Raw genomic sequence first — 17,131 nt, 5'->3', positions numbered from 1 at the left:
GAATACATTCTTTATTAGGGCTGTCACTAATCATTAATCATCTGTTGACTGAAAGCTTCTTGATAGCGAATATCTAGAAATATATTACTATGACAATTAGACTTTAAAAAAAAATTACATTTTGATTTAATAATGCTGCTGTCTTTATTTAGAAGTCTTTTCATATGTGTTTTTGAGTCTGTATAGTCCAGAGAGACGTTACAATGATCAAAACACAACTATGATTTTAAAAAAACATTCTTTTAGGCCCAATTTGTTGATTCATCGTTGCAGCTCTTTTCTGTGATGGATCAATGTAAAACTTTTCATGAAAGGTCAAATTTAATCTCGTTAATGTGTTGTTTTGTATCAATACTAGAAACTCATTTGCGAGTATAGATTAGTTTTTACAACCCTACCACCAGATATTATTGATTTGTAGATGGTACATTTTAAAACTGATATGTTTATTTGGAAAAGGCCATTTGCTTTAAAATATAAAATGTCATCTTTGTGACGTTGCAGTATTTAATAATATCTCTAATAGAAATGCATGATGAAAGAGACTATATGGCCTGCCACATCTTAATTAAACATGAGCCCACAGCTATGAAGGGTATGCAATAATGTAGCACTATATCAATAATTACTGTTCATCAATATTTTCTAGTTAGAGACTCTACACATGCCAATAATATGTCTCTACAAAAGTCATAAAACAATCGAAGTTCACCTCTACGTTTCTCAGCTACCAGTCGCGAAACAGGGAAATAAATCTGCTGGACTCACACTTTTATTAAAAATTGATCCGTGTTGATGAGCCCAGTCCAAACCCGTGTTCTCTCTCTCCTCAGTGGCAGCAGCGGGGGCAGCAGCAGCAGAGAGAACAGCGGCAGTAGTGGGATTGGCATTCCCATCGCCGTGCCGACACCCTCCATCCCCAACTCTGGGCCAGGTAAAATCACTCTTACACTCTATGTGATCGATTCTGGATTACAAATAACCGTTTTCCTTCTCTCCAATTATAACTTTGCAATTTAGAAGTTTGTTGACTTCATTGTGTGTTTTGTGTGTAACAGTCGTGAGCCATAGTAACACGTCTGATTAATGAGCCAAGTTCAAATGTCTTGCTTCATATTGTTGATATATTGCATACAAAAAACTTACAAGGTGGGGGGATTTTTTTTGTTTAATCTTTTTAGTCATCTAGACTAATAAGATTTCTTTTTTTAATTTAAAAGTTGCATAAATCAGGCTTGGAATTAGATTTCAACAAATCCTTCAAGTGTATTAAATGGAATAATAAAACCCCCTGTATGGACTATATTTCCTGGTAAAAGCTTATGTGTGAGAGAACAAACTGTCTTTGCCTTTAGTGTCTCGCTGTAAATAAAGGCAGTATAACCATAAAAAATGTAATCTTACCATATGAGATACATTTAATAACAAATGCGTAAAAATCCATTAACGTACAGCGACTTCATTGACCCACAAGGGAAATTTCTCTGACATAGTAGCTTGAAAATTGCTATATAAGAATAGATATTTATAGCAAAGAGCAAACCGAATATGAATACAATTGAATACTAGTCATCTTATACCAATCACTGGACTAGGTAAATTAAATGACACAATGAAGATTTTAGTTCTAGTTAATTCCTATCTTGACAGGCCACATTTGTAAATTGCTCCTCCAGAGGCAGCGAGTGCGTTCCACAAAGGCCGTGTTTACCAGACAGAGGGATTAGTCCGGCCCATTGTGTTCGGAGCACAGCTGATTCTCTATCCTACTGCATTAAATAGGCCAAGCCACGTTAGGCCTGCAGCTCCGTCTACACACGCCTGTACAGTCAACCCACATTCTGAGACTCCCAGCTCCGTGGCGCTAATCGAGGGCAAAATACACACTTTTTTTAGTGTGTATTTTGCATTTGTTTGGCCTTCAGAAACTTTTGCAGCTCAACAGAAAGTTCACTTTGAAATTACAACATTCAGACAGTATTTTAACAATGCATCAAAAGTGTGCTCAAATGTGCCTGGATGGGAATGGACTATGAAATAACCAAAAAAGGCCAAAAAGATCCCACCTTGGTTTGGAAGATTACATTTGATGATTTTGTTCATTTTAATTTAATCAGCTCTTTTTACTGTATATTCATTTTCATTGTATATCTCCAGAAGCACAAATGAAAGTTTCAGCACTTTTTTCATTTCATTGTTAGTTTTAATCTGCTAATTTTACAGCATTTGTATTATGTATAAATCAACATTCACAAAAGTAATTGAATTTGATTCATTGCCCACCTCTAGTGCTTACATTATACGCCAACCAGACATGGATAATTATCTTCTATTCAGAAGACAAAATGGCAGTGTTTGATGTCCACTCTTTCTAACAATAAGATGAGAGTTATAAGTAGGACTATATTTTTGCAATGTGTTTTATTTCAGATGGTATGGGTTGACAAATATCTGTAAAATGTCATGTTTCCGTGTAAATCAATGACATTACTTGTTACAGTGACCCCCATGTCAGCTCCCCCGGGTGTTCCCCCTCCCCCTCCTCCCCTGCCTGGATCAGCTCCACCAATGGCACCACCACCACCTCCGCCTCCCCCTCTAGCACCCTTAGGTGAGAGTCTGCGCCTGCACAGGACAACGCCTGCCGGACCGTGGGTGCTCAAACTGGTGGTGGTGGCTGCGCACAATCATGGGTGTAACAGGGTGTAACAAGGGCTCTGAATGGGATCGTAATGTCCACACTGCAAGCATTGACCCACATAATACATATTTGAATAAAGAGATTGAATGTTAAAATGTTAAAGTGCATATGACTTGGTTTTGGTGTTTTCTAATTATGACTTTGTTTGGCTGAATAGTCCCTGCGTTAAATATTTTTCTTCATAGTTTTACATCAGTCAAGTTGCAGTTTGTGAAGAACATTTGAAAAATAAAATGGCAGGTAACTAAAACAAAATCCCTCTGATGTCATCAATAAGCGACATTCCAACAAAAATGAAGACAATTTACGCACAAAGCAATTTAACAACAGTTTGAACAACTATTTAACAAAAAAGGTTTTATCAGGTATTATTTGTCAAAACATAATTTATATGGATTTTGGCTCTTGTTTACAATATGGTTGCTAGATAACAGTTATGGAATTACCTCTACCTATGTCACATCTGCTGCTCATGTCCAACCAGGAAGTAACATTATAAACTTGTTACAACTGTGAAGTCTAACCTGTCATATGCACTTAAAATTCCACTCTAGTTACCGTAGTTACCATACCTTAGTTGGTGTGCTACAATGGTAAAATCATCGGTCCCAAAGGCCGTCTTTAGCATTGTACACTTTATGAGTCATAAGCACTCGTGCCTGCACTGTGGATATAACTTTGATCTGTACAGATTTCAAATGATACGATTCATCCAAATGATCTTCCACAGCATTCTACCATCTTTTGGGTGATGGTGATTCTTTTTCTTTTACCAGTCGATGTGCATGAACACATCGACACAATTGTATTTATTTTATTCTAATATGATTTATTTTATTTTCTGATTCACCTTTCTATAAGCAAGTCCGTCATAAGACGTCATAAGACGGACTGAAAGAAACATTTATACTGAAAGTTAAATGGTTAAACTTGTCCAACATCTGCATCACATCTGTATATTATGTTCTTTCTACATCCAACAAAGCAGTGGTTTCTGGGTAATGGCATGCTGAATCATGCGTGAGCGCTGTCATTGGCTACGCAGATGTTTTTTTCTTTATCAAGTAAAACCTATGCCAACGTCCATTTGCCTAAACACTATGTTCTTGTATGTTGTGTGTACACATGTATCTACACAGAAATAGATTGTTTGTGTACAGAGATTTATTTTTACAATATTTTGAATGCACTTCCGGGTCGAAAGCGATCTATAGATTCTCCAGGAAATATTTGAGATACAGTATCTGTCAACTTGTATAAACAGAACAGGTCAGAGATAAGGGTGCTCCCTCGAGCTCACTGCTGCACTGCTCACTCTTCAGGCTCTGCTCAATCCTTTTCTCAGTTTTTCCCCCACAGGTTTCATCAGACAACTTCTTGTGCTGCAATCAATGTTATTAATTACCTGTCATTATGATTCCTCTCCTTTTCTTATCCCGCAGTGTCAAACTCAAAGCTCACCAAAGCCTAGCTTTTTTTTATTATCATGAACATGATAAAAGTTTATTGTTTTTAAAATGGAACATGCTTTCTTTATTTTTTACAAAAATAACAATAAAATAACATTTGAATTGAATAAGCTCTGTCCAACATTTTAAGAAAATATTTTCAAGCAAAAACGGAACTAATTAAACCTCAATGAAACGCAGAAAAAACTCAGTCCTTCAGAGGATATTCTTAAACTCTAAAACAGGAGGCGAAACAGGTCAAACAGGTCAGATTTAATCTGTTAGGTAGTGAAAGTCCTTTGTTTGTTATATGTAACGTGTAAACATCATGTTCAAATTAAAACTCCATCTCATGCTAATGTGTGTATATATATATATATATATATATATATAAGGCCCTAAAATATAAACCCTCAAATACCTGCTTTTTGGACGACCTTGAGCTTGACACTGCTTCAAATAACTTCATTGCTTCCTCTTTTTGCAACGGGATTATAATCAATTAAAAAAGCTCAGTGACTTTGATGATTTGGGTGCTCTTCTGGCTCGCTAACCTCTCCATGTTTTTCACCCTCTTGTTGCCCCCTGTCTGTGCCCTCTCTCTGGGCTTCTGCAGCAGTGGCTCCCGGGCCTGGTCTTGGTCCCGCTCCCATGTCCCAGTTTGGAACCATGTCGCGGCAGATCTCGCGCCACAACCCTTCCAACTCGTCCATATCCATGGTGTCGGCCACGGGCACGTACCGCCGCGCGCCCTCCGTCACCTCGCAGTTCTCCTTACAACAACAGCAGCAGCAGCAGCAGCAGCAGCAGCAGCAGCAGCAGCAGATCCTGCAGATACAGCAGATACAGCTGCCTCATGTTAACGGGGGCACTCCTGGTTACGGCCAGAACTCAAGTAAGGACATTCTGAGTCCAGTCAAAAGTGTAAATGCTTGGAAAGAGTACCATTATTATGAATTATTCACAATAGTCCTGGTTTGGTCCTATTCCATAGTTTAATCCGGGTTTAGTCCTGATGCAGACTCCTGTTCTAGTTATGATTTAGTCGTGGTCTATTTCAGGGTAAGTTCCAGGTTCAGTTCCAGTTAAGTACCGTAATGTGTGTCCAGTCGCAAAATAAAAGTGCTGGTACATTGATGTTTCCATCACTACAGCTACAGTATTTCATTTTGATCCTGAGGGCCATGGCACAACACACCACCACTTTTGACTCGTTTTGGCGTTGCACAAAATGTCCCCAAAACCTAGTCTGTTTTAATAATGATAATATAACGACTGCTTTATTAGATTTGAGTGAAAAATTAAATACAAAAGGCTTTACCAACATTTCCCTTCAGACTAGACTAGTCCCAAACTAGTCTGAATCAGGACTATGCCGGAATTAAACTAAACTGGGTATTAACCAGTATTAAACCAGGTCCAAACCAGGTCCAAACCAGGTCCAAACCAGGTCCAAACCAGGTCCAAACCAGGTCCAAACCAGGTCCAAACCAGGTCCAAACCAGGTCCAAACCAGGTCCAAACCAGGTCCAAACCAGGACTAAACCAGGTCTAAACCAGGACTAAACCTAGATAAAACATTGGAAGATGGGCTGCTGGCCAGATCCGATTGTTTGAAGTGCCTGATCTGGTCCGCGGGCCGTAAGTTGAAGAGGCCGGGTTCATACAGTGGTAATACAGTACTATTACTACCTCGTACCTACTGCTATTATTCATGCTATTACCACTTTTACTACCACAATTATTGCTACAAATGGCACTGTTAATACTAATATTAGCTTATTATTGTTCATTTTGTATCAGTTACTTTTACTTCTGTGGACAAGTGAATCAGAATGCTTTGTGTGGCTTTGTTAAATTCACACATGCTTTCATTAAATACTTAAATTGTTTCTACAGTATGTGAACGCACCCTAGTAATAGTGGTGACGACACTTTTTTTTCCTTTTATATCTATTCAATTTTGAATTTCACCGTGCACTAGCCCTATGCCTTTCTACTTTCTGTACATTTCTCTCTACACTTGTAACAATCACCGCTAAGAACTACTTGATTGACAGAATTCATCCATAATCCTGGTTTGAGCCTCGGTGACCCCAAACCCAGTGTCACAAACCTCACTGGACTTTTCAACCCCGGCCGTGTCACCAAAGTCACAAACCGCACCGCACTTTGCAAACCTGTATATCTGAGTCACATACTTCTCCTTCTCTTGTCTCTCTTCCTCTGGCTTTTCTTCTGTGGCTTGCAGTGCCCATGGCCCCCCCTCCACCCCCCATGCCCCAGCTGACTCCACAGATACCTCTGACTGGCTTTGTGGCCAGGATGCAGGAGAGCAGTAAGTGAAGTGGTCACATTTAATGCACCACCTCTTTCCTCTCGACCTTCCGCATGCTTTTTGTGCTCCACCGGCTGCTTCCCTCTGTCCATTCAAAACCAAAATAACTACTCTTCTAGCAACAATGGACTTTTTAAACAATAAGAGTGCATCATAGTTATAATAGTTGAGTGCGATCTGTTTAAGGTTAACACATTATACTCGATTAATTAAGTTTGATGTGATATTGTTGATCATATACTGAGAATGAATAGGTTATAGCGGGAGTATTAAACTTGCTGTGTTCCCCTCCGCTGGTGACAAAGCCTCACTGCAGTTTAATCCTTCATTGTTTATCTTGTTTTACCACACAAGTGTCAAAATCTATAAAAATTAAGTTATTATCATGGTCCCTTGATATGAACAGATTTATGCGTGAATTTGATGTGGTTAACTCACAATTGAAGAACGTATGCACTAATTAGAAATGTAGTGAAGATATTCAATTCACATTTGTCATTTGTCAAAACCTCACTAACTCACTCAAAAAGCTCACTAAAAGCATGACCGACCGCTGTAGTGTGGAAGTGTTTTGAAGAATAAAAATGCTAACCCATTCTTCATTTTAATCCAGTAACACTCACAGTAGTGCCTGACTTTGTTATCAAGTAAGAATGCACTGCAAAAAGGAATGTCATATCTATCGAGATGAAACGATTTGAATTCAGAAAAGAACTCTAGATTTTGGGCTGCAACTAATGATTATTTTCCTATTCAATTAATCTAGGGACTATTCTTTCAATTAATGGACAGCCTGTGTACAGATTATTTTGTTTTAAATCCAGATCTGATACAGTTAAAACTAAAGTCATGCTATTTTTCTCTCACACAAAACATGTATATTTAGTTTTTTTTTTATCAATTTCATGTAATTCTCATAAAACTAGCACTTGTTTTTATGTCTGTGCATAGTCCTGATAACAATTATTCAATTAAACTAGTTGACTATTATCTCCATGATCAAATAGTTTCGAATAATCAATTCTTTCAGCCCTAATTTTGACGACCTTTATACTTGTAAGCTCTTATTGTTGTCATAATTCTGTAATTGTTCTAATAATATATCTCACAAAAGCCTGATATGCTGCAAAAAATATCTAATACCTGCATCAGTTTTTCTTAAATCCACGTTCATATTCTGGATTCAAGTCGTTTTAGCTCGAGTAGATATTAGTTTTTGTTCCGCAAACCTCCTTTAATATCTCTTCTCCGTTAGTCGCAGATACCCCGACCCCGCCTCCCCCGCCTCCTCCTGACGATTTGCCCATGTTTGACGAGTCTCCGCCCCCTCCGCCTCCTCCTCCAGTGGACTATGAGGAAGAGGACGCCGCCGTGGTGCACTACAGCGACCCCTACGCCGACGGGGATCCACAGTGGGCGCCCAAGAACTACATCGAGAAAGGTTTGCTCTAGAAAAGACCCCACTGCATAATTTACACAGGCTTACTCCAAGCCCAGGGAAAATGGACCGGCCATAGTAGTAGTAGTTCAAACTGGCTGTTGGATAACATGTTTGCATTATTCACTATACGCATCAGTTGAATTAAATATTTAACTACAAGATGTGTTCTGGTGGACTGGTCAATGGCATTTAACAGCAATAAGTATTTGTTATTTAAAGCTGTGGTACCTAATTTTCACACCACAAAAGGAGGAAGTAGGTATTTAAATATATTTAATAAGTTCCTAGCTTTCAAACCGTTTGGCACATTGTTAATATTTGCATGCATGGATTTTCAGGCGGGTGCCACGGCTTTAGAGTGGCTTTTTTTCAGGCGGCGAAGTGAAACTGGGACGGGCCCCAAAGCTCAGTCTATAGATGCAGACAGTGTGCAGCAGTCTGATTTTGGCGCAAAGGGATGCTTTTACGGTATAATATATGGAGGAAAAAAACTAAATGAAATGTATTAATTTACTTTTTTTCTTTTTTTTTAAAACATTTTTGCTTTAAATAATGTCTGCCTTTTTGATGCACATAATAATAATAATAATCACAGTAGGGTATATAATATTTTTGATTTATAGCTATACATTTTTTGTATTGATGCTACATTCATACTGCAAGAAGCTAAGATTAGACAAAGACAGTTCAGTTTTGATCCTCACAAAGCCCAAAACTGAATTAGAAATATTGAAGATGATGATGTTGAATATTGTGCTATCATTAATGGTCTAATCAGTCCAACCCTTCAGATTTGCCTGAATTGTGATAGTGACTGGACATTTGAATCTGCCGTTTTGCTTTTCACAAGTTCTTCTCTGCGAGTAGTTTTTGTGTGAGATCTTTATCCTTTTAAGAGCTTTTGCCTGAATTTAGTAAATTAAACAGTGCACAGGGCATACCCGTACTTGGCCCTAGATGTTTTCTCTAATAATCCAACCCTTTTATCCCTTCCCAGTGGTGGCCATATATGACTATGCTCAAGACAAAGATGACGAGCTGAGCTTCATGGAGGGCGCCATCATTTACGTGGTGAGGAAGAACGACGACGGCTGGTACGAGGGCGTGAGCGGCGGCGTCACGGGCCTCTTCCCCGGCAACTACGTGGAGAGCATCATGCACTACGCAGACTGAAGGGAACTGCTCACACCGTCACATCATCTACATCTAGAACAACCGACGCCACATTCACCGCTCACGAGAGGAACATCTACTCGAGTTTCAAAAATGACTTGAACTGAAGAAAACAATTTGTGATTTGAGTCATTTGACAAGGTTAGAACGAGCAACCTTTATACTTCCATACACCACATCAAAACGGGGACTGGACTAGAAACCAGGACAGAACCAGGACAGAACCAGGACAGAACCAGGACAGAACCAGGACAGAACCAGGACTAGAAGAGAACCAAAGCAGGACAAAAGGTGTGAACACATTGTTCTGCTTATTTTCACACATTTTATCAATAGTTTATAAATTGTAGCTTGAAAAATGTCTTGAAAACCAAAATAATTATTCCATAAAAATGTTATCAATGATTAAAATCACAATTACATTTCTGGATCAAGTCAACTTTACTCCAGTAGATGTTTCATTCTTGCAGCGCTAACTTAGAAAAACTAACGACAAGATCTCCTGTTTATATGACCGAATGTTCTTTCTCGAATTAAATCTCTATTTAGTTTATTTTGGTGTTCTACGGGCAAATGGGGGGGACAGTTATGTAGGGAATATGTAAAAAAACAACAAAAGCTACTAAAGTATTTGACTGCACAACTGATGGTCACATTGCTGAAGGTGATTGTGAACAACAGTATTGAATAAATAAGACTTCAGCACCTTCAGATGTTTGTACTTTGTAAATAACCGCTGGAGGTTACTCAATGTCAACGCAGTGAATGTCCAGTATACAGTCGAATCGTTTTCTCCAGGCTCCAAATGGAACTTAAAGCTACTCTATGTAACAAGTGGTTGGCAAATCAAAAAAGTTACGTAATGCAACTTTAATACAGATCGATAACTACACAAAGGCTGTTGAGAATCTTGTTGGTAAAGCATGCAAAATTATATAGAGATATTATCTGAATTTGTTGCCATTATTTTTGTTCCAATTCACAGTTTTAAGGTGCTGAAAAAACCCATATCTTTTTTTCTAAATTATTTCATTTCAAACCTTTTTTTTTTTTTTTAAACATCACACATTCCATTTAGGTTAGCATTATATGATTGTCACATCACTGTATTTTGAAGGAGTGATTTCATTCATTGGCCTTTTATCGCTTATTCTTAGCTGGTTGTTGGAAGTTAAAAGCCTAAATGCAACGGATAATACTTATGCATCAATTTAGAGCCGTTTTTGTTTTGTTTTTAATTCGCATACTATACATTTTCTATTAGTAGTTTGACCAATTCTGCCCAGGTTCTCTAGATGGGACGATTCAAGTTGAAATAAAATAAATTGTTATTCTATTCAGTATAATTTCACCTACTAAATGAAAGTCTGCTAAAGCCTGCGAAAAGTTATAAACTAAAGTGATCCAAAATGAGGCCCTAGACTAGAGCAAGTTTCTTCTTGGATCATTCTTCACAGCAGGGGGTGTGCGGGGGTCTTTACACTGAAGCTGGTGCCTGGTAACTCAGTCCAAACCAATTTAATTTGTAGAGCTCGTTTCAAATGCGCCGATGATAATTCTTAACTACAATTGATGGAATGCAGTGGATGTGATTAACTTTTACAATCAATTTTCAACCTTCCATTGTCTCTCAGGTGCTAGCAGTTACTGACATGGCGTCCCATAATGTTCATCGCTGCTTCTTCATTTTATTGCTTTTGCCCAGTATGCTATTAAAACCAATGAAAAAGGTGGAACAAAGTTATCTTTCAGCCCTTCATTTTGTATATACAATGTGTTGATTGAAAATTTAATGTACAGTCTTTTATAATAAACAATTCTATGTACAGCCTGTGTCTGTTTGAAAGGATCGAGACGGAGTTAAAAAACAAATTTATTGAGAGTACAGTTGTAGTGGATGTTAAGGCCGTTGCTGTTCCAGAGCACTTAGCAAGGCAGAGTAAACCTCTCCATATGTAGAGTTTGGCCTTTGTGATGTGGACGGAGATCAACATCGATCCAACAGATGAAGACTCAAGATGAAGATGAAGATGCAGTGTGAGAAAGTGAATAGTGATCTCATTTCTGTGACGCTGCAGGATTTGATCAAACTGACATATTGTGATTCCCCAACTTTGTCTTGAATGCTGTGCTTAAACAAAGACACTTTTTTGCCATAAAGTGTGAACTTTCAGAAAAGGCAGATGACTCGTTAAATACACGTTTACAAGACTCACGATAAAACATTGCGGTCCAGCTCCAAAGACATAATCTTTTGGTGTCTCGCCCACCCCTAAAGCGACACTGACCTGCTTGAAACTAGCACAGCATTTACTTAAACTGGCTAGTTCAAAGCAAAGAGGCCAAGTGGATACAGTACTGTAATAGGTTTTGGGCTGCAGTGCCATACATTAATTGAGAATGTACAAATTCAATTGTTATTTAGTCCACTTGAAATGCAAGTGAATTTCCCTCTATGTACAGAAGGCTCAAAGCAAGTCAGTCCAAAGAACCCTCAACAGATAGTCACACACCACTCTGACTTGGCATGGTACACGGGCCTGAAGGGTTCTCCTCTCGTCCTGGACCAGCCCGAGGTGCACTGAGCCCAGGCTGTGGGGCTCTGGTAGCTGCCTGAAGTGAAGCCTGGCAGTGAGTGCAGGTTCATTTGTCTCTGGAAAGCACAATCTCAGTGAGTCGGATCAGGGCGTCTCTCTCCGCTGAGGGCTGCAGCAGGCTGATCTGTCTGATGGCCTCCTCGCAGTAACGCTGGGCCAGGAACCTGGTCTGCTCCACGCCGTCACTCTGGAGACGAGAATAGAGACGGTGAGTATTACATATTATAAATCAGTTAATGCGGTCACTCGTCATACCTGAAGAACGTACTGCCAGGCTTGATCTACATCTCCTTTGGAGCTGAAACGCCTCATGATCATTGCATGAAGCTCAGGAAACTGCCCAAAGAGAAAAAAAGAAAATAAAAATTGCATGTTTCTATTCTAGTTAAATGTTCAGTGTATAATCAGTATTCAACGGAAAACTGTACAAATCCAAGCAAACCACTCATCTTCACTCGTATATAAAGTGTGTGGCTCTATGAGACTTCACTTTTATATCTCACCTGTTGGCATGCAAACAGCACTGGTCCAGTGGCCAGGCCCAGTTTGAGGTCTGCAGCTGTGGGCTTTCCCAACATACTGGCTCCTGATGTGAAGTCCAAGACATCGTCCACCAGCTGCATCGTGGAAGACATTGTTTCTGTTGATAATGAGCCTCACACCCATATATCTGACTAATAATAAGTATTTACCTGAAAAGCTATTCCAACATTTCTTCCATACTGGAAAGCAATTTCATGAACTTCTGGATCAGGGCTAACAAGGATTGAGACCTGAAAAAAAAACACAAAACTGAATAAAATATAGAAACTAAATAAATGGAGGTTTCTCTCCATCTGTGGGTATTCATGCAAAGACAGAACGTACATACTGCTTTACAACTGTTGGCGAGGAGGCTGGCCGTCTTCTTGAAGGTTTTTTCGAGGTAGTGTTTGAATCTCTCATTCTCACTTTCCTTTGAGCCCAGCTGCATAAACTCGCCTTTTATGGAAATGCAAAATGGTATTACGAGGTCAATATGAAGAATCCATCATGTATGCAAAGCGTAACTGAACATGAGGTTTTAAAATCAATTCAACATCGTTTTTTTTTTTTTTTTTTACCTCGAACAAGATCCTCTATGACCTGAGAGAGTACTTTCACCACTGAGATGTTACCAATTCGAGCCAGAGCCATGGAAGCGACTGAAAGAATAAAATCACCAGCCAAGATTGCCTGATGAGAAGAACAAACACAAATTAAACATTCAAGCCTTCATTGAAAATACACAAAGGTGAACTATAGAACTGGCGTCTGTAACTCGGCACCTTTCTTTCACCCCACACGTCATGTATGGTCCGTTTGCCCCTGCGCTTGTCTGATCCATCGATGACGTCGTCGTGCACCAGGCTGGCAGTGTGGATCATCTCAGAGATCATGGCGATAGCCCTCTGTCCTGGGAGCAGGTCTCTACAAGGAAACCAGCGTTCAACACTTTTTTTTACTTTGCTGGATTATAATACATTGTGCACTGCCTTCAATAGACTACTAGTGGTAAAATATGCATGTTTATTGTGTTTAAGTTTAGGTTTACGCTACAGTGTTGGGCTAATGTCACTGGGTCAAACTGTCAGGGGCAGAGGACACCCGACACCAGGAACAGACCTTTCCTCCAGGTCTTGAACTAGGCTTGGTCAGAACCTTAGCTGGAGGATTATACCTATTGTTTTGGGTTGAGGGGGAAACCGGAGTGCCCAGACGGAAACCCACTCAGACATGGGGAGAAAGCTTGAAGACCCCCGGGTAGCCGGGTTACCCAGAACCTTCTCACTGTAAGGTGAGTGCGCTAGCACTAGTTTCTTTTGCATAACCAGTTACCCTTTAAATATGTTCATCCACAGCTTACCCCTTTTTGTTGTTGTGAATGTTCATTGCACGTGCCATCAGGACAACTATCATTGGTCTGATGGCTTTGCCTTGGCCATCAAAGTAGTAGTCACACAGAGACTTGAGCTCTGTCCCCACAAACAGCTCCTGGAACATCAATTACAATGACATACTAGTGAAGGCAAAAATGTAAGACGTGTATATTTAGGCCGGTACTAGCACAGTAAATAACTTTCAGATCATTTTACCAGCCATAAAAATACATGCATGGTAGACTAGTACTATTCGTGTAATTGAATTATGTGGTTAATCAACACTACGGTCATGTAGGGCGGCATGTTTGGACAAAAAACTAAATCAAATTGCAATTTTTCTGAGTAGGATTCTGTTTAGAGTGCATGTTGTACAGCTCCAGGAGGATTGACATACGAGAGACTTTTAGAGGTGTGAACAATGCCTAAATAATTGCAATATTTGCAATTTGATAATTGTGCCGAATCAAAGAGATACCTTTTTGATGTCATCATATAAACTTGTTAAGTCTCTCTGGGCCAAAGAGAAGGGGTCTTTAGGCTTTGCATCACTGTGTATCGGTCTACAGCACTGAAGCGTAGGATAGAGGAATTTTGGTTTATGCCTGGAAATAAAATGACAATAATAATCAAACATAATTAGAGCAACAAAGGCCAATGTCCAAAATGTAATTGAATAGATAAACTCACCGGAAGGGGAATATAGTAAACCTTTGTAAGGTTATTGGTGTTGACGGCTGCAATACAGATGGTTGTACCTAAAGAAGATGATACAAAAGAATAAGCAAATACTGAAACCAGGGTAAAGAAAATTACATGTTATGTAATATGATTAAATTATTCAAAATTAACATTTACACTTTTTAATATATATTTTGAATACATGATTAAACTAAAGGTGAAAACGTTTCCACTAATAACAGTTTTTGAGTTAGTACTTTTGTGTGCAAGTTATACATTTACAAATTAGAAGTAGAGACGTAAAGCTGTGCTTGCCTAAGTAGGTACATCAAAATCCACTAGAGGCGCCACTCTAACCCAGTCCTGTGCAGGCCCGCCTGTGACCAGCGTGCCACAGATACTGCGTTTGATACAGGTGAGATCATTTGACCGCCTCAAACTACAGAAGATTTGTGATCTAATGTAACAAACCTCATTAAAATCAATAAATGCGAAGTATGTTTGTAGCTGCCACAATATTTCATGTCTAGTGGAGGCATCTTCTACCCGCTATCAGAAAATAATATGGGGTTAGATGCATACAGCTTTAGCCATCTTGTGGTGGTTGTATACACACAGGTGACCGCTCCCCTGCACAGCAGCAGCTCTGACCACTACCAGCAGGTCACAGCTTTTTGGTTTAAATGTGTGAACACTTTTGCCTCAATATGACCAATTAAAAACCTGAATATCTCCCTTGTATTTTGGGATGATTTACTTATTCTAAAAGTATTACACTTTGGTTACCATGACCTTTCTGATGGTATAAATCAATTGTAAATCAGAAACCTTTGGACTTTTTCTGATATAACTACCTAAGGGCACAATGAATGACTTAATGAATTAAATATTGAATGAAAGCATATTTGTATAAATGAATTAAAGGTCCAATTTTAATTTAAAAGTGTCACATTTTAAGATCAGATGGATTCTTGACCTTTCTCCACTGTAAGAACATCCCACCACAATGTCGAATCTAACATGTAATATTAGCCATTAACTTACTTATTACAAAATGCTGTTAGAAGTAAACAACACAACACTCATGCCACGGTAGATCCTGGTGTGATTCATTTATAACCGCAGAGTGACAGCTGAACAGCGTGACCTTCCTGGGTCTGACTGCAGCGCTCCTGTCCCGGCTTCCTGTCCGCACACACTCACCTTGTTTCCCGGTGCACAACTCCAGGACGCCCGGGCTAAATGCACCGCGGTGGAGGACAGGGGCCTGCAGTGATGGAGCCGCAGGATTTCAGACACAGTCACGGCCGTACAGCCCCATGTCCTGAGCACATTCTTCCACGGCCCCGCCATGATCAGCCGCGGCGGGCGTGCATCGCTTTGCTAACTTTATGAAACAGGAAGAGAAGCTGCGGTCGCTGGGTGATGACGTAGGCGGATGAGCGCAACCTGTTTCTGACCCCGAAGGTCAACCATGGATCTATTAGAAAGATAAACCGATAATATAATACATCCATGAGATAAACACATGGATAAACAGCTATTTATTCTGTGCAGTGACATCTTTACATAGAAATCTTCCCCATATATAATAAGACGCCAGCGGGGGAAAATAACAGCAGCAGAATAGTATAGAATTCAGAAATTCATGCAACATGTACAAAAACTTAGTTCTTACTTTCTTTTACATTACATAATGTCACTTTTTTATATTTATAAAATAGATCATACAAAGTGATATTGATGATGAATCTAAATTAAATAGTTTCTAAATGTCTACTATATATATATATATATATATATATATATATATATATATATATATATATATATATATATATATATATATATATTGAGATAACCAGTGATCAATCATCTCAGAAAGTAGTTTCAATACATTCGTTACAGAAGGATCAGTTGTTACTCTCCAAACCAAATAGTTTGCATAATAAGAATCTCAAAATGAATCTCTTGTTTTGGTGCAATTGGACATTTGAAAAATCTTAAATTTCTTTCTTGCAGAAAAAGTTTTTTAAAAATTGCATTTTGAGAAGATGAAAGTGGATAAAGTTCCATGTTGAAAAGCTCAATTGGATCATTTAGAGTCAGAAAGATGGTGATCATTCAGCCTAAGTGATCGAACTTTTGGATGAACCCTATTTTGGTACAAATTTCTAGCTATTAATATCACAGCTTGAGGTGTTGCATTGACTATTATTGTTGTGTTAAAATTAGAGCCAAAGTGATGAATAGGTAATATAAATATTTCTGGTATTATCTAATAAATGTAGTACATATTGAGAAAATGATATGGATTCTTTGTGAGCTTTTTGTTGACATTTTTTCATGAAAGAGCCAATGAAACTAAAACAAAATATATATAATCAACTAGTCTGATGGTTATATTAAATTACAATGTCTAAAACTGAAATACAGGGTTAGAGTTAACATGTAGGCCTGTTAAAGGTAAAATACTTTATGCTGTTTATGGTTAATATTAGGTTTAGTGTTCATAGAAATCCTGTTTACTGGCCATACTTTTTACAATACAACCACCTGTATATAGCATATCCCCTCAAAAACAGATGCTCCTAACTTTAGTAGTCTTAACTTTCCCCTTTTGTGTCTCAACAACAGCCTGATTATAGCACTGCCCTGCACGGCCATTTTTTGACTAATTTGCCGCTGTGTTTTCAGGGGGCAATGCCAGTCATTTTCACCTGTTTTTAGAAGTATGCCCTAAAATCCTATGAAAAAGTTACATGAGCACAGAGATCATCATTTCCACCACTGGAGGGAGCAGCTGCACCATTTAATGTTCTGTCATCTTTGGTTACACAAGAGACTGCAGAGG

General features: G+C 38.8%; 2 protein-coding genes across 13 annotated transcripts in view; one reads left to right on the top strand and one right to left on the bottom strand.

Annotated features, from left to right (window-relative positions):
- The window catches only part of abi1a (abl-interactor 1a), a 47,926-nt gene extending 36,997 nt beyond the window's left edge, over positions 1 to 10,929 (top strand). For 2 of the 12 annotated variants that reach the window (XM_072451104.1, XM_072451105.1), the window contains 6 exons: positions 834 to 934; positions 2,501 to 2,611; positions 4,766 to 5,044; positions 6,401 to 6,487; positions 7,743 to 7,928; positions 8,926 to 10,929. In XM_072451104.1, coding sequence (XP_072307205.1) covers positions 834 to 934; positions 2,501 to 2,611; positions 4,766 to 5,044; positions 6,401 to 6,487; positions 7,743 to 7,928; positions 8,926 to 9,101 — 940 coding nt within the window. In that variant the 3' untranslated portion in view covers positions 9,102 to 10,929. The remainder of the gene's footprint in view (positions 1 to 833; positions 935 to 2,500; positions 2,612 to 4,765; positions 5,045 to 6,400; positions 6,488 to 7,742; positions 7,929 to 8,925) is intronic. The other 10 variants (XM_072451107.1, XM_072451108.1, XM_072451109.1 and 7 more) reach the window with 7 other exon arrangements.
- A 32-nt stretch (positions 10,930 to 10,961) lies between these two features.
- On the bottom strand, positions 10,962 to 15,684 carry pdss1 (prenyl (decaprenyl) diphosphate synthase, subunit 1). Its single transcript, XM_072451117.1, has 11 exons — positions 15,481 to 15,684; positions 14,287 to 14,354; positions 14,075 to 14,201; positions 13,584 to 13,711; positions 13,006 to 13,147; positions 12,802 to 12,913; positions 12,570 to 12,679; positions 12,391 to 12,471; positions 12,202 to 12,315; positions 11,954 to 12,034; positions 10,962 to 11,885 (listed from the first exon to the last, which is right to left on the bottom strand). Exons 1-11 carry the CDS (start codon positions 15,628 to 15,630, stop codon positions 11,745 to 11,747), a joined length of 1,254 nt encoding a protein of 417 aa, XP_072307218.1. The 5' UTR covers positions 15,631 to 15,684; the 3' UTR covers positions 10,962 to 11,744.
- Positions 15,685 to 17,131: the final 1,447 nt, after the last annotated feature.

Source organism: Eucyclogobius newberryi, unplaced genomic scaffold, assembly GCF_026437365.1.
Source record: "Eucyclogobius newberryi isolate DKJ021-1_F unplaced genomic scaffold, fEucNew1.0.hap1 SCAF_18, whole genome shotgun sequence".
Lineage (NCBI taxonomy): Eukaryota > Metazoa > Chordata > Actinopteri > Gobiiformes > Gobiidae > Eucyclogobius > Eucyclogobius newberryi.
The sequence above is the reverse complement of the archived record's forward strand: the minus strand, read 5'-3'. Positions and strand labels throughout refer to the sequence as shown.